At 42.5% G+C, this 23996-nt stretch overlaps 1 protein-coding gene across 6 annotated transcripts; it reads right to left on the reverse strand.

Annotated features, from left to right (window-relative positions):
• Positions 1-366: 366 nt before the first annotated feature.
• Positions 367-23167, reverse strand: phldb2b (pleckstrin homology-like domain, family B, member 2b). 6 transcript variants are annotated; one of them, XM_037279313.1, is made up of 23 exons: positions 22801-23140; positions 20277-20333; positions 19898-20021; positions 19367-19465; positions 19033-19116; positions 13758-13877; positions 11890-12074; positions 10562-11698; positions 8667-9029; positions 7899-8060; positions 7627-7764; positions 6722-6850; positions 6233-6388; positions 6047-6157; positions 5910-5984; positions 4766-4906; positions 4528-4627; positions 3817-3967; positions 3314-3404; positions 3085-3231; positions 2758-2977; positions 2589-2674; positions 367-2504 (listed from the first exon to the last, which is right to left on the reverse strand). In XM_037279313.1, the coding sequence occupies exons 1-23, from the start codon at positions 22834-22836 to the stop codon at positions 2364-2366; spliced, it is 4053 nt and encodes a 1350-aa protein (XP_037135208.1). In that variant the 5' UTR covers positions 22837-23140; the 3' UTR covers positions 367-2363. The 6 variants fall into 6 exon arrangements, with proteins under 6 accessions (XP_037135208.1, XP_037135207.1, XP_037135209.1 ...); XM_037279312.1 differs by having other exon boundaries at positions 7899-8062; positions 8660-9029; XM_037279314.1 differs by lacking the exon at positions 6722-6850 and having other exon boundaries at positions 7899-8062; positions 8660-9029; positions 22801-23138.
• Between the last annotated feature and the right edge of the window lie 829 nt (positions 23168-23996).

Genomic DNA, 23996 nt, shown 5'->3' on the forward strand with positions numbered 1-23996 from the left:
ACACTGTGCACTATTTGTTTGACAAACGGCGCAAGCTCGACCTTTATTTTGAAACAGCAACCGGATATACACTTATCACGTGAACGCTACCGTGAATTGACGGACGCTTGTGCAGCAAGCTCTACCGGTGACTACTAATTGTGCGCTATTTGACTAGTTACGGAAAAGGACGCGTAAAAGAAGTTTGAATGACTTACTGACCTTACTTGTGCGACTGCCATCAACCAAACAAAAGATCCTGCTAATTTGACTTTTTTTTTTCGTTTGCATTATCATTCCCTCCAATGATATTCATATTGCATTTGATTAGGACTGAAACAACGAATCAATAATAGATTAAAAATAGACATCGGAAAGTTTCGGGGACAAATTAAAAGTGTCAATTTATTGTGACACACCATCATTACATCACTCATCCGCTTCTTCTCGCTTTAATTGAGTCAGTCGCGCTGGGCGCGTCCCATGGTGCGCGCATGAACTACCTTTATTGACCACGCGGTGGTGCAATAGCGCCACTTTTATGCAGAACGGAATTTAAGATGATTTGTACTGCACAGGCAGTTATGCTATGATGACTAAAAAGTCAACAATGGGTTCCCCAAAGATAGAACTGATGAGGGGAAAAAAACTAGATACGTTTATTACTTTACATGGAATATAAAAACTAACTAGCCATTCAACAATAACGGCATAAATATAGTCACCTTCCTAAAATAATGGCCCAAGTCATTTTTTTCTGCAACAAATACGGATTATATTGTATTTATTAAAATAATTCCTCTCAGAGGTAGAATTGAATGGTCTGTTTAACTAAGATGTAGATTTTAGCAGCAGTGGCCATCATCCTGAGATGTTTAATGTAAATAAAGTATATATTTTTGATAAAATACAACATGGGCCATTTTTTTTAAAAGAGTGACACTATAGTTAGTAACTACACAAAGTGACAGGAACATTGAGAGAGGTGCTTGGAACGGACAACCAAACATAATCAACAAAGGCACCGCAAAGAATTAATGACCCTTACAACATGAACTTTGGTCAAGAATTCAATGAAAAAGGTTGACATTAATGCACCAAAACTACTGTGGATTACAAGCATGATCAACCGTTGGAAACGAATTTCTATTGCTGGTATACTTTACAAATAACAAAAAGCCATTAAATTAGTAGCAATAACAGCAAACCATTTCTGTAAAAGCACAATAATCAGAAGCATGTAAGCTCATATGTCCATGTGCTTATTAATACAAAGTAATATACATGTTACACGTACTGTACCATCATTCTTTTTTCTCTCTCGCTCTGACAGTTTCGAGTGGTCGTTCAAAAGCAGCCACTATTTCCACAGCTATGTTTTGTCAGCACAGGCGATTTGGCATATATATCAAAACAAAGTTATTAAAATATAGACTATTGTATATGCATTAAAAAAAATCCATTCATCCATCCATTAAGCACGGCGAGAATCCTAATGTTGATTAGTGACTATAACTATACTTTTAAAAAAACTTCTGGCTTCGAGACAGCAGTCTTTTATGTCTGAGCCAATGTTTTCATCCTATGCAACAGTGTGAAAACTGCATCTGTGGTTTATGTTGATAGTACTAGAAAGGCACATTGGAGCTGCTGCATAAGAAGCTCAGTTATTAGAGCTCAGACACAAAAGAAGTCCTTCGCGTATCGATTGAATACATGACACATGCATGCACATTATTAAAACCTGAGAAAAATAGTAGAAAATAAAATAGTTTGGCTTAATAAATGTCTCCATGTACTGTAATTTTCGGACTATAAGCCGCACCAGCTAAAATTAGGGGAACATTCCGTTTTGTTCATATATAAGCCACAGGTGATTTAAATGAAATATTCTCTCTATTACCAAAATGAATCCTCTTACCATATCATGAAAAATCCATAGATATGCCGCACTGACTATAAGCTACAGGTTTCAAAGTTGATGTAAAAAGTGGCAGCGTATAATCCAGAAATTACGGTAATATATGTTTTCACAAAAAGAATAAACTTCTGACTACAACTATAATTGATCTATTGTCTGAGTCTGTGATATAAAGCTTGTTAAAGTAGTATGCTTGACTGCACTGATTCATCAGTATTTAACCGTCACATGAGAAATAGTTTGCCGTAACAAAAAGAGGTAGCGTCAGATTGACTACACTTGTGGCGGTAAAGACCAAAGCCTTTGATTTGATCTCATTTCCATCATCTAGTAACAAGGCATGTTAAACGTGTGCAACAGGTAAATCAGAGGTGCTGTCAGATAATTGTCCAGGTAAAAGATATAGATAGATGTTCGACTACTAAAATAATAACATAACATGGAGAAGTTTTGGGATGTTCCTCTACAACATAAATTGTGTGTATCCTTCAGCGCCTGTAACGATGACATCCATCCAGATCCTCATGGCTTCAGGAGAAGGGGCCACCATGTAGTAGACCCTGTCATGAGTCTTGACGCTGAAGGTGAGGGAGGGGTTGGGGCTCTAGAGGACACGGAGTAAGTCGCAGAAAGTCAAGTTTTACTCAGGCGGCGCGTTTCATTTGAAATAAGACACTGCATCATGTACCTTATGTGCATTCTTCAGGTGGTCATAATACACTTCTTCTATGGCTTGAAAGTAGATTACGCCTTTCAGCTTGGCTTCATGCTTGTCTACAAATATCACATAGAGTCGGTTACGCTCGTGCTGCAAAGTAACTGGATTAACATGATATCAAATGATCCTGAAGTCCAACCTGCATAGTAGGAGAGCGTCCGTCGATTGCGGTCGAAGACGAACCAGCGCTTTTTCCAGGTCTTGATTTTTCCGCCCATCTTGATCAGATAGCCTCTGCACGTCTTTTCCGAGAGGGACAAGTGGAAGCAGGTTTCGGCACTGTGACCCGCCGACTCAATATGAGCCCGCAGGTCAAAGTCATCCTTTCGCACTGGCAGGTACCGTGTGAGGGGCCGGGACTAGACGACAAGGGGAAAGACTTAGGAGTATGTATTGCATCACGCAAGATGAAATCAAGATGGAAGGCTCTTTATTCTTTCATTTCTCCACTAATTCCCCTGCTCACCTGCACTCGCTGCTTCTCTCGTAGTTTCACCTCACGGTCGATGAGTTTCTGCCGCCTGCTGGTCTCCTCCTGGAGCATCTTCTCCAGTTCCTCCCGCCTCTTCTTCTCCTCGTCCAGTGCTTGCTTGCGAATTTCCATCTCGCGCTCCTGAGGGTCACCGGTGAAATGTTGTCATCAGATTTTGTGGGTACATGCATATCCATGAAGTATGTATTTGAGGTCTTATCACCTTGTACTCAAGGAGTTGGTTCTTTTCCGCCTGGGCCTCTCGCAATAGACGCTCCATCTCTTCTAACCTGGCTACATTTGAAGTACTTGCACTAGAAACACACAAAACACTTTTTGGGTTTGTTCTTTAAATTTGATATTAGAGGTATTCATTCCTTTTAGAAACTTCACATTGTTCAAAACACATTCTCTTTTATCCAGAAGGGAATGGGATGATGTCACAGCACCGCTATGATAAATGCTGCACATTAGACTGTGTAAACAAAACGGAGGCAGGAAGGAGAGTAAGTCAAAGTCAGCAAGAAGATAAAGGCAATGGAAAAGAATACCGGAGTCAAGAAATCAAGTGATAAAAAAAATACATATTCATGTTGGACAATGTGTCTACCTACAAAACAATTGGCTTGTGTCTTTGTTCTTTCTAAATAAATAGTTCGGAACATTTTCAACTTTTAGTCCTTTATAGAAATGTAAAAGACTTTTCAAAGCACACTATAAACATACCTGGAAATGTTGTCAGGAGAGCACGCCGAGATGCTGGTTTCAATGGAGTCGGTGCTATCCACACTCATCGTGTCAAAGGCTCGGTTGTCACGGTAGTCAAAGGCATTGAGGTAGACGTTCGTCTGGGATGACGCTCGAGGGCTGGGCTGACCTTCAAGCAAAAAACATTGAGCTTTAGCACACGGCTTCCATTCAGTGCCATCCCTTTTTGTACCTGTCTCCGTCTGCGTCCCCCCCTCTTGGAGAACACTTTGTTCATCCGGCGACAGGTTTATGTCGCTAAGTCCCGCCAGTGTGACTGATATTCCAATACGTTCAATAAGATCGAAAATTCCCTTACTGTTGTCGTGCAACAGGCTCAGGAACATTAGGTTTAAAAATGCTGAAAAAATAAGGTGCCAATGCTGAGGAGCGGTGGCGGCACAAATAACAGCAACATGAAGCTGAGCCTCTGGCTCCAGGAAGAAGACACAAACACGCGACCTGATTGCATCTGCCACTAATCCCGGACACACCCATCTGATGTGCCAGATCAAGAGACCGAAGGGACCGAGGGACCACACAGACGCGTCGAAAATAGCACACAGTCCCAGAAAAACCTCTTCAAATGTTTGCTAGAACCACACATAAAATTCTTACTGGAAAGCAGTAAGGATTTTATTGGATTTGTTTGAAATGTTCCATTAGAGATACTGAATTGTATTTACACACCTTTTTGCAGGCGTCTGCTTTCTGTTTCCTTGCTGCATAGGGAGAAAATTCGGGGAAGAATGCTGCCACAGCTTGTGCTCTGTACCAATGGTGGATGGGCCTGAGATTAAATACACAAAACAACTAAGGCAAGGAAAAGTCAAGTTGATGCAATCACCTGTTTTCTGCATTAAAAAGATAATTTAAAAAAATGACAAGTTTTAATCTTAACCTAAATTTCATTTCAAGTCATACCTACCTTAGTAGGGAAACTGCGTCCAAGTGTTGCACTTGAGAACTGGGGCATCATGGTGGCGCTTTTCTTCCTGGGTAACGTGTCACTGAGATGCGAGCCGCCATCTTTGTCAGGTCGCTTCCTCTCCTCCAGCAGCCGGAAATGCTAATCAAATACAAATGAAAGGTTTGTAAACTTTATAGTTCATGTTCAAATATAGTCAATGGTCCCATTCTGCCCTTTGAGTGAGTCTTCAAACTGTTATTTTGGTGCCATCTTGTGTTTGTAGAAAAAAATTGTGCAGATATACTTTTGAAGCACTTCCGATAAGCACGGACTACAATTGTGTAGAAATGTTCCATTTCTGATTTATTTCATAAATTCTGCCAGGATGCACAAACTTAATAGTGTACAGATGGGTTTGGCACACAAAAGTTACCTGCCTGTGTCGGGGATGGATCTTTTTGACAGGAAGTGGGGGTGGGGGAGAGTCGGGGAGGGGGGAAGGCTCTCGATAAGTCACCATGTTCTCTGGCCAGTGCACAGAGATGCTTTTGGACGAGGGGCACGGATTGAGATGGAAGGAAGAGGAAGAAGAGTGACAGAGCTTTGGAGGGAGAGAGAAGAAATAACATTTTCAGAGAACTGAACAAAAAAGGACGAGGTGGGAAATTAAGAGAAAACGAAATTTGCCGACCCATGACGACACACACCTCATCCTCTCCAAAGTCTTCAGGGGAGGAGGCATTGGTCGGGGTGGGGATTTGGGCATGTGGCGGGTCCCCCTCAAACTGTGAGTATAGCTCACTGAGTTCACTCACGGTCACATAACCCTTGTATCACATATTATAATAGATTTGTAGACAGATCGACAGAAGCAAAATAAAGAAGAACTTGAGCTAAGAGCAGAGAACAAACCAAAAGATAGATAAAGACAGTACCTCACTATTCTTGAGAAAAAGAGAGGAAACGAGAGGAGATGAGAGGTCGTGCAAGCTGACTGGAAGAGAAGTTGCCACAAAGACCGTGTCATGGAAACTGCTGCTAAGAGACACATGAGCCGTAGGAGATGTATCCTAGCAAGCGAGGACAAGAGGACCATCCTGATCATCCTGGAATCGTTTGTGTGTGTGTGTGTGAGTGAGTGTCAGCTGTCCATCACACTTACCTCCCTTAACGTGTACATTTGGCCACCAGTAAGGTCAGCGTATTTTCGATCAAGAGGCGCAAGGTTTTCTTTCTCCTGGGAAATGGAAAACATTTGAAAATCCAATTCAAAGACAAAAGTCATCAAGCCAACATTACCCTTTGTAGCATGGCTTCCAGATTGCTCCTCTCCTTCAGGAAGCTTTCTTTCTCTCGCTCAGCCTGCTGAGTAATCTCTGCCCCCTGCTTCTTTAGAATCAACAGTCGCTCCTGGAGGAAGAGTCAGAGATGACTAACGGGGTTGCAGCTGAATTATGGGATCACCGGCGAGAACGTTATCACAACCTTGCGGGTCACAGTGCTCCGTTGATAGTCGGCGATGTCTCGGAGCAGTTGTTGCGTTTGGGTCTCCTTCTCCTCGTCCTGCCTGCTTTCTCTCTCCAGCTGCTGGAACTCCAGGTCCTCGAAGCGCTTCGTTTCTGTCTCGAGTGCCTCGCAGTCCTGAGGCGTACACACAAAAATGGCTTGAACTGACGCACTCGCAAAGTTAGACACACATGGATTATTATTATTTCAAACGTTGTGTTTAAAGGATAAGAAGAGGTACGGTAAATACTGCTGCGTTTATCGTTATTATCGTTGTGCGTGGTAACCCATTTTCATAACTGCCAGCACCTCATCACATTTCAATTGCCTTCCTCCTCTTGCCTGTTAACGCATAATCAGAAATCCCAAAAGAGCGTAAAGCAGACACACATACCTAGCACGAGCGCAGTCACCGCGTGGCATGTTCATGTATGTGCGAGCGGTGAGTGTTAAGTGCGTTTTACTGACCCTGGCTAGCTGCTCCTGCAGGGGCTCCTTGGTGGCCTCGGGGCAGCTGTCCAGCCGGGAGCGCTGCTCATACACAATCTGAGCCAATCTCTCTACTCTGCCCTTTTCTGCCACCAGCAACTGGCACGCCTGATACGTACATACACATGCGCGTGGCCATATATGCACGTACAACGGAGTGGATGACGCACGTGGAGGAGCACCACAACAAACACACACGACACGACAAACACAGAGGACACAGAGAGGATGGCAGAGTTAGTGGGACTGGGAGGGGGGTAGTCACTGTTAGTTATCTCGGTGACCGGTTGAACATTTAGGGGAGGGAAATTGGTCGTAGAATTCAAATCTACTCAAGATATTGGTTGATTGGTTTTGACAGGGTGATGAAGGGGGAATGTGTATATGGAATGGCTCAGGTTAACTCACACACGTTATTAATTTGAACATACACAGGCATCCATCGTCCGCTCGACCAACTCTCAAACCAAATGGTAATCTAATTCTCATTCAATCTGACTCTCCCTTTGTCCCGTCACAGTGACTTATGAGCGATTATGTTCCGTGAATGCACTTCCGAGGGGCTTGTTGGCACATAGACAGATTGGCATCCCCCCCAATGTCCATGGAGCCAATGTGTGAGATACGATGGCTGGGTGAGCGCTATACCCTGGGCAGTATTAGCAAATATATATTTGGATCACAGACAGCCTGTAAAGGATTAGCACCTACTGCTTCGTCACATGACTTCAAAACATAAATGCTTCCTCAACTAGCATATATAGCTACTCACGCGCGTCCTGTCGGTTTGCCATGTTGCAATGCAATACTCCCTCCACCCACTTGTGCCCACTGGCACATCTAATTCTGACCTGATAGTTTTCGCAAAGAATTGGAATGAATACCTTGTCTTTTTCATGCTGAGATTTGCTCTCCATGTCAGCTATCTTGTTGTGAAGAGTATCCAGGGTCTCTTTTTCCTGCTGAAGGGCAGCTAACTCAGACTCTTGCTCCGCCTCAACAAGAGCTCGTTCTACCTCCACCTTGGCAAAAGAAAAAGAGACATCACTCGAGTGAGAGCTCAGGATTATTTTTCTGTTACTACTAAATGGAAGCATGCATGCATGCATTATGAAAGAATTCCAACCCTGATGGTTAACACAATAAATGTCCACACCTCTCGGGCAGATTCCTCCATTTGGTTGTCCAACTCTTTAATTTTCTGCTCAAGCTCCTCCATGTTGTTTAGGACCTGAATCCTCTCCTCCTCCACTCTCCTCGTTTCCTCCTCAGAGGGCCTGGCTTCCTGTCCGAAGCGGTGGCCTGCATCATAGTGTGCCTGATGACGCAATCAACGAGAGATAAGGTGCAGATATTATCGTTGAAAGCTATCAAACTATTCTCACAAGAATAATTCTCAGGACTAAAAATCTTAGTTTCAGTGACTTGGTGGTCATTCCTGGCCCCAAATCTGAGCACGTTTGTCAAATTACCAATCATCCAAATCAAATGAGCTGCTAGCATTTCCTGTTTGCAATACAGGAATGAAAGCACAGAGCACCAGCAGCTATTTGATGTCAGATATTGCTCCAAGGGAAAGTTTTCTTCGACATCAAACAAATCTACCGGTCGGCCTCGTGCGCACAAACACCAACTGTGACACTTAACCCGCTCTAACCTAATAAATGAGCTGGAAATATCTCTCATCTGTCTGTGTGAAATATAAATGTGTTGACACTTTATCAAAAGTGCGGTTCGTCTTATGTGTGCCAGAAAAAACTTTCAACAGATTTCCACATCAAGACTTTAATCTGTAAAGAAGCTGACGAAGGCCAAAGGTGTTCCTACTGCATTCTTCTATTCCTTTCCTTGTGATGCACATTGCTCTTCATACAAAGATGATATCTTTTGGACACTTTGATGCAATCATCTTCAAAACATTTACCCTCTGTGTATGAGGCGAGGGTGACGGGGCGAAGCTGCGCAGACTGACAGCAGGTGATTCTGCCCTGCCGTCTCGAGTACCACTGCTGCGCCTCTGTCGTACCAGGAGATCCGCATCGTAGTAGCCGTTCTCCGTAACGAGTCTGTTCCCCGTGGAGCCGTTCAGGAACGAGGTGTCGGAGAAAACCGAGGGCGTGTCATCGTCGTCGTCGTCGTCGTCGGTGTCATTCAGCTGAAGCTTCTGAAGCTCCTGGTTGATCTTTTGGAGGTCTGCCACGGCAGATGCTGGATTTGTAACCGAGCCGCCGCCATCCTGGTCCAGCTCTGAGCACAGGGACAAGATGGTCTCAAGACGCTGTCGTTCCTATAAACGGACAACACACACACACACGCAATGTCAGAGAATAATAGTTAAATGGTGCTTTAAAAACTAACAAGGAAATGACAATTATTCACACACTATTGAAACACGTGTAGACCTCCATGAGGGCAACAATTTTACATCTCATTTTTTACACTACCTGTGGAAGCATGGCAGACGAAAAACAGTCCTTGATTATTCAAAAATGCACTTTCGCCCATCAAGTCCCGCCGCACGCAGTTTGCATTCTTCGCAGAGCGTATTTCCCCCCCGACTGACATTCCCTGGAGCGCAAGGTTTTTGTTGCCGCTGTTGAGTGTGGCTGAGGCGCGGCGACAAATTACAGGGTGTGAGCTGCGGCTTGGAGTTCAGCAAAGGGGAGGGACGATTTGAAGCACCAGCATGATCAAGTAATATTAGAACGGGAAAGACGGGGAAAAGGAATGTGGGTCAGAGGTGTTAGGGTTGCGCGTGTGTGTGTGTGTGTGTGAGAGAGAGAGAGAGAGAGAGAGCAAGAGTGACGGCAAGAAAGAGGGATCGAGAAACTGAGTTAATGAGGAGGTAGACAGCTGTCAAGAATGCTCCGAGCAGTGCACAAGACCACCGGAAATGCCGCCAGGAGAACAATTCACATTCTAGGTAACCGTGTTCCGGAAAAAATCTCGGAACCAAATACTAATCTTGTTAGAGCCTATGCTGGCATCCCATTTATAGTGTGCAACGTGAACCACAAACTTGTGTCACCTTGTTCTATTCTAATGGGCACGAGCTACTGTCGGGGGTCTTTCGAGTAATGCCAAGAAAAAAAAAACAATGCCCAGGTGGTGTCTTACCTTGAAAACAAATGCCAATCTATATTTCTAAACGTCATTTGAAATAACGGCAGCTTTTTTCCCCCCTGTCCCTCTATGAATATGCTGAAGTTGCACTTTGTGACCACTAGATGGAGGAATAATACAGTCAAACTGTTCTTCACAAAGTTCAGTACTGCTCAATGTATAGATTTCTGAAATGAAGACTTCTATAAATTCCCAAATGTGGGCTCATAGCATTTATCAAATGGGTCCGGTAATGCAGCAATCTGCATAGTTCCCTTTAGATAATGACGAGAAAGGGTTAGTGGAATTCTCAGCCCATTTCTACGTTGCACATCTGCATGTTTATCCACCTGCTGCTCCTCTGACTCTGCCCTTTAATTTTCCTGGCCTCTTCAGCCCACTTCTGACCAATTTTTGTGGCCCAAACCGCACTGGGGCAGGCCACCACGTGACTGACAAAGTACACACACACACACTAAGTACACACGAAAGCAAAGTGAAAGGTTAAAAATAGTCCTGTTAGTATGGGCTTCATGCCAAATGTGGTCTTGAGGTTAGCCTCAACCAATGTGTGTGTTAAGATGCCTGGGAGAGTAAGGCACGCCTGAGAAGACAATTTTATAGTGAAGAAACAGACGACAGGCATTCATTCATTCATTGTATGACGGCCGTTGTAAAAGGATGGAAGACAATAGTCAAGCGTGTTTGGAAACTCACCAGTCTCTCCACCTCCTGCTCACGGAGTCGCTCCTCTTTTTGATGATGATGGTAGTCACTCAGTTCCTCCTTCCCGCTCAATGAGCTAATACTCCCCCGTCTTTCTCGAAAGCCACCCGGCGGGGTCACTCCTGCTTTTCCGAACGACGACCTCCTCTCACTGCGTCCGAAGCCCAGGGCGCTAGTCGTTTCCAGCTCGACCCAAGCTTTGTTCCTTTCCCCCATAGAGAGCTCCATATCAGGGCTGGTGGTGCTCGTGGAGCTGATGGAGCCCACTGAGCTTGTGGAAGTCAGGCTGAGTTTCTTGGCCACACGAGGGGAGGACGACTTGGATGGGATTGTAACATCAGGTGGGGAAGATGATGATGATGAGGAGGAGGAGGAAGCGGAAGTGATGCCGTTGCAGGTGGGCATCTTAAGGGAGGAGAGCGAGATGGACACCACACCATCTCCTTTTGTTGTGCTGTGGACTTGATTCCTATTTGAGAGCTGCTGATTAGCGTTCCTCGAGTTGTGGTTGAGGTCGAGACTGCCATTGTTGTTGTTGTTGTTGTAATGGTCTTTGCTAAGTTTGTGCGTATCTGAGCGTTGCGGCTGCGCGGTGGATAATGTCCGAACGGCGTTATTGTTATCTCTGGGAGATGGGGAGGGGCAGAGGCGAGGCAGTGAGCGGCTGTGCCCGATTCCTGCCATACCATTCAGAGAACCGGCAGAATATTTCCTCGTTCGACTGCTTGGCGCGGCTTCTTGGTTGCCGTAGCTACGTCGCCCCTGACGGGGGCTTGAAGGCATGCTCACAGCGCCTCCGTTTGACGGAGAGCGGGATGAGGAAGGAGGAAGAGAAAGGAGTACGCTATCGCCACCAGATATAGACGTGGATGAGCCCCTGCCGTTCCACGTTGACAATGAAGAAGTGCTTGTGTTGTGGAGACGTCGGCTCTCGCCGGTGCCCGAGTTGTCCTGGTTGCGACCGATGGGGGCACGCGAGAGCAGAGAGGAATGGTCCGAACGACGAGATGGGCACGGCGGGGTGGCCGATTTCATCGACACGGGGGGCCGATCGCCACCGTAGAAACGTCTTGCCTGTTCCTGGTAGGTTGATGAGGAAAGTGATGTGACGGGTGTGGTGGGCGGGGACTAAAAGAGATTCAAATGACAAATGAGCAAAGGCAGCATAGTACCAATTACAAGTAGAAGCCAAGACAAACCAAACAAACACTTGTACGTTAAATACAACTTGGGCATAGGCCAGGGCAAACAATCCGGTTAACCTGACAGACAGATGACACAATAACCACTGTGGCAGGCAGTACTCGATGACAGCTGACCTGAGTCACGCTGAAGTATGACGGGTTGCTGTTCCCATTGGCTCTCAGGCTGTTTTCCAGAGCCTTTTTCTTGCGCTGTAGGGTGTCCATCAAATCACGGAGCTCTGAGGCCGAGCGCATGCCCCGCGTGCTGCTGGTCCCGCCCACCACAGCGTGGCTATAATCGCTGCTGAACTTCAGGTAGTCTAGAGAAAAAGAAAAGACAATATTATAAATATACAAGCACAAACCTTACAAATAGAAGGATGTTGTTTCGATGTTTTTTGAATATGTGTGTGCGTGGCAAGCTCAGAAAATACATACACTTATGCATGCAAGTACCCACTACATAACAAAACACTCGGATCCAAGACAAACAGTTGGACTTTAGTTCAGTTCCTCAAAATAGGTTTTGAAATGAAAGAGACCACAACATATTTTTGAAATATTCTCAACAGCCTCACCCCCCCCCGCCCAGTCTTTCATTTGTGTTGGGGGAGAGCATGGTAGTCATGGTGCCTACTTGCAGCTGAAGTTGACATGAACGAATAAGTCTGACTTGGCAAAACATACCTTGCTGAGATTAGCATGTTCTTTATTTTTCCTGCCTCCATTCTTTGAAGCTGAAGACTCACCTACCAGTTGGGTGGAAACCAGCACTTTTTTTTTTATTTAGCTGTGGCTTAATGTGGAAAAGGCGCTATTACGCTCAGACCACCCAGTGTTTAACAACCACGCGTAAAAAAAATGTCCTAAAACGAAACAACAACAATGGCTCCATTTGAGATAAACAGCCTTGTGTATTATGTGTACATCTGCATAGTTTTTTTTTTTTTTTAAATGGAAATGGGCTCTTTTGTTGAATTATGCTGTCCTAGTATGGTTGGGGTACTTGAATGCCTTCAAGACTGTGAGAGAGAATGTCAAACCTTACGTGCGAGAGAGAAATGTGGCGGAAAATGAAAGGCATCATGAGATCTTACAACACGCACGCACACACACACACCGTTAAGTTTTGCGTGTCCATAAATGGGCAGATTTATACTGTAGGTCTGGTGTGCATCAACTCTCCTCTTTCTTCTCCCTCTTCCTTTGTGTGAGAACAATCACTTTTCCTGTGAGACTGAGTGTTGGCAAGCAATAATATGATGCTGAACATTTTTGGGCTTGGGATAAATACAGCCAAGACCGTCAAAGACAATCTGTTTCTGCGATTGGAAACGTATCTACAATAATTGTGTTAAAGTGTAACATTAGCTAAATGCTGACCTATATGAAACCAAAATGAAATTTATTTTTTTAATAATCATTGTTGCATTAGCCATATTGTACTGCGCTTATAATTTCTTTGACCATTATTGAGTTCCTCAAGTGCTAGGTTTAATGAGAATATTCAAATTGTGCAACAGAGTTAAGTTGCAGATATTTTAAAATAAGTTTGATCACCCTCCCAACACACACACACAACTCGATCAATCACCAAAAAGACAGTGGAGGCCAGCTGTGTCCCCGTGCAAACAGAGGGGCGCCCACTTGACAAAAACATTCCAATACATTTCAAATGCAAGCATGCTTGACGATGAAATTGTGTATTTTGGAACAATAGATGTGTGAACTTGCATCCGCCGGCCGGCTCTTCAACATTTTTGCAACTCAATCCCAAATCTCACACACCTGCGTGGCTAATGACAACGTTAACTTGTCGACGGTCTTGGATTATGTGTGGAGACAGATGTTGGAAAAAAAGATGAGAAGGGGGTTGGAATGAAGATTATAGTACGTGGCAGGAGAAAAAAAGGCTCAGAGGGGAAACAAAGGGAAAAAAAATGGACTCATATCATATGTGAGGATAGAAAAAAAAAAAAAGATCGCTTTGAGTTTCTGTGTACCTGTATTGTAGGCTAGGGCGGACACGGGGCTCTTTTGAGGAAGCATGCTCTTCATTCTGTTTGCCTCCTCGGGATGGTTGAACCGGAAGAAGTAGGACTTACCGAGACACAGGGAATAACCTGAAGAAAGAACGCACGCAAGGTCAAATGAAAGGAACTGAAAGCAAAATTATACAAAGTAGACGCCGAAGAACGGAATACAGCATAATATTTATTCACAGTTTGCATGCCTTTACACTAGCAGCCAGTGTAGACCTGCAGTGTTTGCTCTGGCCACCAATTAGGGTGAAAGGGGCAGGTATTAAACAAGATGTCAGGGTCAGGACCTCGGTAATACACACAAGCGGCCACAGCTGTCCAAATACTTCACAAGAGAAAGGACAGAGAATAAAGATCCCTCCTGATAGTCTGTCCAAATGACAGTGACACGGCAACTTGAATGTTTAGGCGAGCTGGGTGATGAAACTATGATTGATATTCTGGATTGTAATTCCAGTCATCTGTGCAGTTCTATCCATCCTTGTGCAGAGACTCCAGATGCTGACAATAACAGCTCAGTCTTTGTCTCACTCTATGGGATGAGATGTTACTGAGGATTTTGTAACTAATTAAATACAGACATCATTTTTATGTTTTATTATTTTTATTTCTAATTATATAAAACTCATACGTTCTGCTTATTAGTTGCGCCCTCTGGTGGAGAAGATAACTGCAACATGACAACAAGAGACCGCTCTCCCTTACCTATTTTGAAGGTTAGCCTTTTAAAAGAGAAACAACACACTTTTGATTCAAAACATAAGAACATGAAATTAAATAACCCTAACCCAAATAAACTTCAATACAGTTACTGCGCAGCAGATTCCTTGGACCTGAGGTCATAGCAAACCTCTGAAGCAGGAAAAGGATAGTGAGAGGACAAATGGAAAAAGACTGAATGTTATGGGAGGGAGAGAAAGAAAATAAAAAAATCAGACTCCTCCTTTTTATCTTCTCTCTTTGTGCAATTTTTTTTTTTGCGCAACCAAATTTGAAGTAATAGTGTAATAGGTCATCTTGTGAGTGCCAAAAAAGCAGCGCTGTAATTTCTCTGCACAAGGCAATGTGGCCACACAAATGAAACGTTGAGACTGCACAGCTGGGCATTCAAAAGCAACACTTAAGTAAACACTCTTTTGCCTGGCCGCCATGACCAAATGACATCCCTTTACTTCCAAAAGATGATCTCTGAGAAGAGACAATTTATTGCATCCAACATCCACGACATGTTTATAATAGGCAGACACTAGCGTGCATGCTGTGACTCACAGTAGTCCCCCAAACACAAAAGGCATGTGGCGTGCACACCTCGCCTCCAATCCACACTTGTAAAATTCAAATTTCCTACACTCAATAAATCTTGCCGTGTGCCGTCTGTTAAAATACATGCAAGAGTGTTGTCCTCATTTGTTCACGTGCCACATCACTGCTTTCAACTTCCTGAAGACACAAACAAATTCTGCAATTAATGATTTTAGTACGCTCTTAATGAAGCTACCCTTGAAAGCGATTAAATGGTCTTAAAACGGAACAGTTTGCACAAACACTCGATTGATGGTTGCCATCATAAACACACACAGGATGTTTTTTTTTTTTACCCACACAAATCCACATCAGATCGCACAAATTGGGGTTAATAATCCCACTTGTTGTTTACTGAAAAATAGCCTCTCATGTTGAACAGTTCAACTCGGCAATGCTCTGTAAAGACCTTTATAAGATAATTAAAGCTTGCCGACTACAAAGTCCAACCTCGGAGTCTTTGAGGATGCAGATGTAGCTTGTCTCGAGTTGAGTCTGGACTCAATTTCTCCAGCTCGAGATGTGCTAAATTACACTCTTACCGCAATGTTATAGGAGAGGAAATTCTAAACTGTTTCTCTATTTGGTTAGCAACAGGGAAAGCACTCCAATTACGCCAAATTCATGTCAAACATTTGCTTTTGGAAGAAATCACGTTAACTACTTAATAGGTTTTGTATGAGGAAGTATTTGGGCCACATTGAAAAGAAACAAGAATGCAGGATCACAATAGAACAAATAAAAAATGTAGATAAATTAAAAAATGTAGATAAATAAAATGTTATTTTCAAGTAAAATCTGTCAAAAACGAAGCTGTAATTGAATGAAAAAAATCGTTACAATATTGAAATTGCTTGTATACCCAATCAATATTTTGCAGGTCTCCAGAAAAAGACACCAGATGCTGATTTTTTTTTTTTTTTTCCTTGTCATTGCACTTTTGTTTCCTGCTGTTTTTACCCTAATAGCCCCCCCTAACAGAACGGCCATGAAACAGCAGTTAATTCCAAATCTTTTGTTTTTTTATGCCTTCATAAAATAGGGTTGTCTCAGGTTGCAACATGGAGCTGAATGAACAAAATGTAAATGTGCTCATTCAAGACAAAGATGCTTAGACACACAACACGCACCAGCGGGTTCCCATTGGGAGTGTAAATTGGCCGCAAAACCACATTATAAGGCACACAAGGCAAGCAGTAACATCATAAAAAGACAGACTGGTCTTTCTCAAGGGAGTCGCTGTTGATTGGGTCAGTCGGTCAGTCTGTCTCACACACACAAAAACAGGCAGACACATAAAACAGATATCCACATCTTATCCAAAAAGCATCAATCCATCAGCCAACACTACACAATTAGACAGCTAGCCAAGAGGTTACAACAACAGGCAATAATCTACTAGATAAACTCAATTAAAAGATAATAATGCAAATTTTGCAAAACAGCTAATTTAGTGGAGTGCTGGATGGGGGGTCAGTGGGGACTTTAGACCACAAGAACCCTCTGCACAATGAAGCAGGGTTTGTTTTCAGGCATTAGGTAACCTAAAAGCTGAGATTTCATCTTCACAGCCTGGAGCAAGTGTGTGTCTATTTCACACACACTTGCCAGTGAACATCCGACCCCCTCCACCCCAAGGTATGTCCAAGGTTATTGTCATGCATGGACCAAAAAAGTGACATGAAACAATTTAACTGGAGGTGAGAATAATCCACACACCATAGCGACATATAAAAGTCCTGACTGAGAAAAGTGTGTTAAAGAGCATGTGATCAAATCAATTTACCAGTGACCCATGCAAACAGATGCGACTAGAACAAGGCGATTCAATTGCAGACAATCAGTTGTAGTCGTTTATTATCCAAGAAGAAGATTCTATGTTATCATATGGCTGCTCAAAGTAGGCAAAAAGGGTCAACAGATGGCCACAATGAACACAAATGACCATATGTGCTCATGACACCACCATATTATTATTTTTGCAAAATAAAGGAACACGAAAATAGGTCTGTGCAAGGTAAACTATTTTAACCACACGCATACAGGTGGAGAACATAAAACACGCAAGTCAAGAGCCCAAGCTGCAATTTAATATACACTACCAGCTGGGACTAACCTTCTCAATTCATTTGTATGCAAAACTGTGTCTACATTTTCATCCGAAGCCAGACTATTAGAGCCAATAAAACCCCGTTACTAACCTTTTGAGTCCCATTCAGTGACGACAGAAGAAAATGTCTTTCTTTTGGCTTTTCACAGCGAATGGTGCATGCTATATAAGACGTATGCAGAACAAGATATGATTATCTTCAGTCTTCTTAGTTTACGTGTTGCAGATGTTCATCCATGTAAAGAATGACGCGACTCGGGCAGAGTGATGTAGAAAGTTCACTGATTTACATCCAGCTGTGGACTGTACCAACGCCATTGCAAAAAAGGGGAGCACTACGCGGAGTGGAGTGAGAACTGTCTTGAGAGATTGCTCAAAATGATCGCTTTTTAGTTTTAACAGAATAGCAAATGTAGAGAAAAAGAATGTGTGATATTACACTTCGACATGTAAAGCAACACCGCTCCGGTTTGTAGTTGGTACATTCGAAGATCGCTCTGAGCCATTTGGAACCACGCCCCCTGCAACGTTTCTTTTGTCTACCTTTTTTTTTTTTTTTTTCATCGGTGTCCTGCACGTTAAGGATATTTGAAGAGAATTTGAAGAAAATTCCACGAATATAAGCTGAAATTGATGTGTGATATTAGATGCAAAGCATGCAAGGCGATGGAGGGCAGTTCAATAACGGAAAAAGGCAAAACAGCAGCAAAAAGTGGTTTTACCATTTAATTGAATTAAATGAACGACCCTTGCGAGGATAAACGGTTCGGAAAGTGAAGGAAATAAAGTAAACAGTCTTTCAAAAGAAAGGCTATGGACATTATTTAAAACCTTTTTTGACTAGTATTGCAGCATTTTTGTGTGTGTTAGAGTTAGTTTTTCATTCCCACTGTATTATTTGACCTAATTTCGTGGTTGTCATAAGTCAAAGTGTTAAACAGCATGAGCACATTCCTAGTTTTCCAGTGACTTCTTGTTTCAATAAGGTTTGAGTGAAGCTAATACGGGTCAATCTCCTGTTTCCTAAATATGAAACAGATCACTTCCTGAACATCTTCTGCGTCTTGGGGTGTGTGCTTAACTCAACAAAAGCATTCATTGACATTTCTCATCCTACTTTTTATAGTATAAAAATGTTTTGTTGGAAAGTTGTCAACTCGACCACACTTGTTTTTTCACAATGCCTCCTGATGTTGCAAAACAATGTCAATATTTGGATCGGTGAGGCATGCAAGAAAACAGATAGGCGTGTTAATATTCAACCCAAAATGACACACTACAAGCAAAACTATTTCACTAAAGTAGGCTCCAAGTGAAGGAAAAGTGCAAAAGTGCAGATCTCCCTGACATGTAGCACACTGGATGCTCACTGGAATATGTGAGTCATTAGAGCAGTTAGTTCCAAACCATTCTGAATTAAGCGAAACCAGAGCTACGTAATGTGAAGTTCCGCTGCTGTGATCAACACACTACATGAGAACATCCTCACTTATACACACTCACAGAGATATATGGAGCGTATCAACTGAAAGGAATTCAAACATGGATAAATTATGTACACGTGGATCGGAATGCAGATAACTAAACCACAGATGCCCCCTCCCCGTCGCTCTTTCTCTCACTCGCTCCATTCCAGGCCATTCCTATAGTCAAATATCTAGCTCTATGGTTGTCATTGCACTTTTCTCTATTGTGTCAAACTAAATTATTGCGTTGTTTTCACAAAAAATCTCAAAAAAGAAAAACACATGACTACATTCCGTGCTATGTTATTCATGATTCATGAAATGTATTTAAATTTACAATAATAATAATGAAGCTTACCCTGTGTGAGTGGTGTGGGCACCGTGACCTGTACCCCATCTAGACTGCAGAGGTGACCACAGGGATCCAGCGTAACTACCCCACCTGAGGAGGGAAGCCAATTTGTAAACACACCAAAACAGTACATCAGTAAATATTTTCAAATATTCCTACATGAGTCTCTTAACTTGATGCATACCAACAACAAATGACATCACATTGCTAGTTTTGGTAACGCATAAATCATGAATAATTCCAGTGATGATCCGTTCATTCCATTGACCCAGTAATCTAATTATTTTTCCTTCTGTTAATATTTTTTGTTATTGGATATTTCAAGTAAGCTGGTAATGACCTTCATTGACGATGAGACAGTGTTCCGCCTCGATTCCAGGACCCTGGATGGTGATATCTTGAGGAATTGGGGCATCTTCTCGCCCTATGCGGGTTACACCTTGAAGATGAAGAATGAGTTAATCACATACAATAATACATTTATTTTCTGCTTATTCCTGGAGACTAACAAGCATACATCCGAAAATGCACAAGGGAGGCTTTGTTTTCTTTCCCACATTGTCAGGATTGCTCACTCAAATGTCAGAGTGGCAAGCCAGTAGATGAAAAAGCTATTAAAAGATTGGAAAAATAACAAACTTTAACATTTAGAAAAGAAAAAAGACTGTAAACATACTGGACTTAACTACGCAGACAAAAAAGTTCGTGGATGGCATGACTCAATGTGGCCATCAGCTGTTCCAAAAGAACTTTTGACCCAAAGACACATTTTTCTTTTCTTTAAACCACATTCATTGGCGTAAAAAACTAAGCTGTACCAAAATATAGAACCCAACAATTTGGAGTAAGTGATTCTACCATATAACATTACCTTCTTTGAGTGGCAGCAAGGTAATGGCCACACTTAGTCTCCCACTGCCCAAGCTAACCAGATGAGGGCTGGCTGTTTGGACCTTGAGACCCTTCCCTGTGTCAATCAGATCCAGAGGTGCAGACTGCAAACAATGACAATCGCAAAGTTCAATTGGAGAAGTAATAGTAAAATGGATAATAAATAGAACATTGGATATTGATAATTATGGAAATTGCTACATTCTTAGCTATTCCCACCCCGAAACAAAAGACAATTAAATAATTTTCAAATAATAAAACAATAGCAAACTTAAAAATAAAATAGTAAATCTAGGACAGGGTCCCAAGCTGTGTTTAGACATTTGAAACTTCACGCATGCAAAAGGTTCATGCATCACCTTGTGATCCACTGGAGGAATCTGATCTGACTCTGGTTGTGACATCATCTCAGAGTCCTGCAACAGAGGTCATATCAGGTCAAACCACATAGACACAGTATTGAAGTGGAATCCATCAAACATCAATGAGAGATGATGCCCCAAAAATATAAAAATATATATATACATTGGATATATTTAGCTCCACATAATGGTGCTTGTAAAACAGCTGTGCATTGCATACTCAGCTGGCACATGAGAGAAATGGATTTGAGTGAAAGTATTCCAAGGGGGAAATACCACTTAAGACCAAAACAAACACACACATGAGTGTTCATCTGCACTCACAAACAAGCACACATGCATGGGCAGAGCTGCATAAAATATTCCATAAATAGAGTTCTGCAATTTCATGGTTAGGGAGTGTCACCAGTTTGATTTTTTTTTTAAATTTGGGTTGAGATGGAGAAAACTTCATCCTGATCTTCCTCTTCTCTCTTCTTTAACCTTCTTTGACATGAAATCAATCATTAGACCTTTAATGAACGACATGGTTTGCATCCAACGCTTTCACCGTCACCATCTTAGGAAAAGCAAATCAAAGTCGCCTCCAGGCCACTTCCCGAATTCATCGTCAACTTCCTCTCTGAAATTGTTTCCCGTGCAGCTTTAACACACTCGTTGCCTTTTTACACACACAAACCCGCTCACCCCTAGACCCTGCATGCACAATATATAAACATCCCAAGGTAAAGTCACACATCATCTACTTTTGTTGAATAGAAGGTTACACGCTTCACATTCCAATCTTTTTTTAATCCAAAGCAAACCGCGGACGATGGCATTTACGACCAAGCAGCACTACAAACAAAAAAAAGACCCTTTGGGGAATGATGGTATTGTTCTTTATCTTTTTGTGTCTTCCTTCACAGAACACTTTCTTTGTTGTTCCACCAGGTGAACTCCCAAGTCTGGGCAGGTGCAAACATGTTTGCTGCAGTCTTGTTGTGTGCTCTAGTTGAGTCAGGGCACTGTTACGTGCCAATCTCGATCCAGACATAAAAGAATGCACTTCTGGCAACCCAGTATTTGATAGCATCAAAGCTCAGGTGCTAAAGACGGATATGATGATATTGTTCGCTAGAGACACAAATAGCAATTCAGCAAAGCTACCATATTATCCCCTTAAATTAAACGCTGATTTGTTTTGAAGTTTTATTATCCTCATTTGGGCAGCTTGTCCATCACCATCGCAAACAATAAGGTACTCAAAGCGGATCCCTGATGCACTCCCACTACTTCTGTCCAGTTTTGACTTTAAAACACTAATTATACACATTTAAATCTGCTTTATCAGCTAGTTTCATTAACTACAGCATTTTATTCTTGATCATTCTCTTCCTTTCTGTGTCTCCCAAGACTCCCCTCCCCTCACATTCCAGCGTCACCCTCTCCCCCTCCCACCTGACAAAGCCGACATTGTATCACAGATACTATTTAATATGGAGTCCCTCTCCCAGTGACTCCTATAGTGCAAAGGCTCTTATGTTCCTCTCTTGTCATCACAGCACTCTGTGTTTAGCTCGCAACAAGACTAGGGGTTGATCAAAAGCACAATATAAGGCTCTCAAGCAATAATAACTAACACACATTTGTTTTTATATCTTTAGCTGTACAATATTTGTTCTGGTGAAAAGACAATTCCACAAATATTGTTTTCTCAACACAAAGTTCATTTATAGAAGACTTCTAACAGTCCCGAAACACAGCATCCTCACAGGAAAGACAGGCCATTGTTATAACAGCTGACTCAGAGGATGAGGAAATCTCGCTTTTGAATTTCAAGTCATGGCTGTGGGTGTCGCTCGCTGCAAAGACCTCACATCACCTTAAGTCCCGCATGCAAGTGATCAAGTCATGTTTGGATTTGGGAGCCATAGGGGTGTGAACGGGGGATGCGATAGCGAGACGAGAAGGGACTGAGAAGTGTTATCCCCCGAATCTCGTGGAAAATAGACCCCGATTGCTGGATTGAATGGAGACAAAGAGAGGATGGAGCGAGGGAGATAAGAAGAAAATGGATGTGACCAAAATAAAATGGACTAAAATGGAGGGGAAAAATGCTTTTACAAAGTGAAACTTGAATTATTTCCACTATCCAAGCATCTGGCACCCATTTATTACATAGATATTTTTTTTCCATTTACAGCTTAGTTTCTGCATGCATACCATAAAGCAGATGTTTTCTATCTGGCATTCAACTGGTGACAAAAGTACAGCCAAGACTAATGTACTGAGCAAACTGTCTCCCCCCCCAATCAAGTCTGCTACAATGGTTTTAACATTAACTTCATCGGGGTCACAGCTTTGAACTACAGTACAGTGCAATTCACGTTATACTATCGTTTTTTATTTATTACCTGCATTCTTCTATGTTGTGCAATTTACGTTAATCATTACACACCTAACTTGGGTGCAAACATATTGAATTCCTGAGCTCATTGTGCAAAGAAAATAAACAGACCTGTATTAAAAATACACTCACCATGATTACAGCCGGACGAGCCACTTCTGTCATCATGCAGAACAGAATCCAGGTTCTCGATGATCCAGATTTAACCTCACAGATTTCCCCCGAACTCCCAGAAGTGATCTGCTGCGATTATAGTCCTTTCCTTGACAGCGGAAACATCCCCTTTACAGCGTGGGCAACTTGTGGAAGACTTTCCATCCTAGATCATGCATATACACAGCCACAATAGGAAATAGAAATAAAAAAAAAAGAGAAAACCTCAGCCAATTGCGACGTGTAGAGGAATGTGACAGCAGCTGGAAGTCAAGCTGGAGAAGAACTGGAACCAGGGGAGGGAATCTCTCCCTCTCCCTCCCTCCCTCGCTCTCTCTCTCTCTCGCTATCACACATACACTCAACACCCCCCCACACACACAAAGTGAGTCTTTCAAACACACAGCATGAGGACACAGACATAATAGGCAGGTGCTAAGAGAGCACCTCAACTTGACCGCTCATTCGCTTCCAGATGAAAGAGAGAAGCTTGCTGAATTATTAGCCTAGGAAGAAAAGGAGTGAAGGACAAAGAAGAAGAGTCAACATTCTTCCTCACCCACAACACTGATAAAAGGCTTGGAGGCCTTGCTTGGGTAGTCATATTACAAGAAAAATGCAGGATTGTATGGCTAAAATGTTACATTACAGGTTTTGTTTGGATTGATTCAATGGCAACAAAAAACGACACGTATCATGTTGCAGGCAATTGTTGGCAACACTGCTCACATACAAAGTCAATTACAGATAGGAATTGAATGTGCTAACGTGCCAAAAAAAATAAATACATACATAAATAAAACAAGCAGTCTTCTTGGCATTATTTCCCAAATTCCCATTTACGTTTTCCAATAAAGTTATAAAATGCACACTAAGATTTGACACGTCTTACAATACAAACAGGAAAGTGGTTCAAGCAGCCACAAGCAAAATATTTGGATAGGTCAACGACGAAATAACAGAGCTGTCAGTGAAGAGCTCCAGTTAAACTAGCTAGTGTCTTTGCTCAAGCTATGAACGCCATCTGAAAAATCTCAAGCATGTCTTGTCATGTCTGGACTTCATTCATCTCGTTCTACATTTGAGCTTCACTGTTTTATTTGGCACACATTTAAAGGATGACTTAGACAACAACACGAGGCATTTGGGACTACGACAATATTCACAAGTCACGC

Source organism: Syngnathus acus, chromosome 20 (assembly GCF_901709675.1).
Source record: "Syngnathus acus chromosome 20, fSynAcu1.2, whole genome shotgun sequence".
Taxonomy (NCBI): Eukaryota; Metazoa; Chordata; class Actinopteri; order Syngnathiformes; family Syngnathidae; genus Syngnathus; species Syngnathus acus.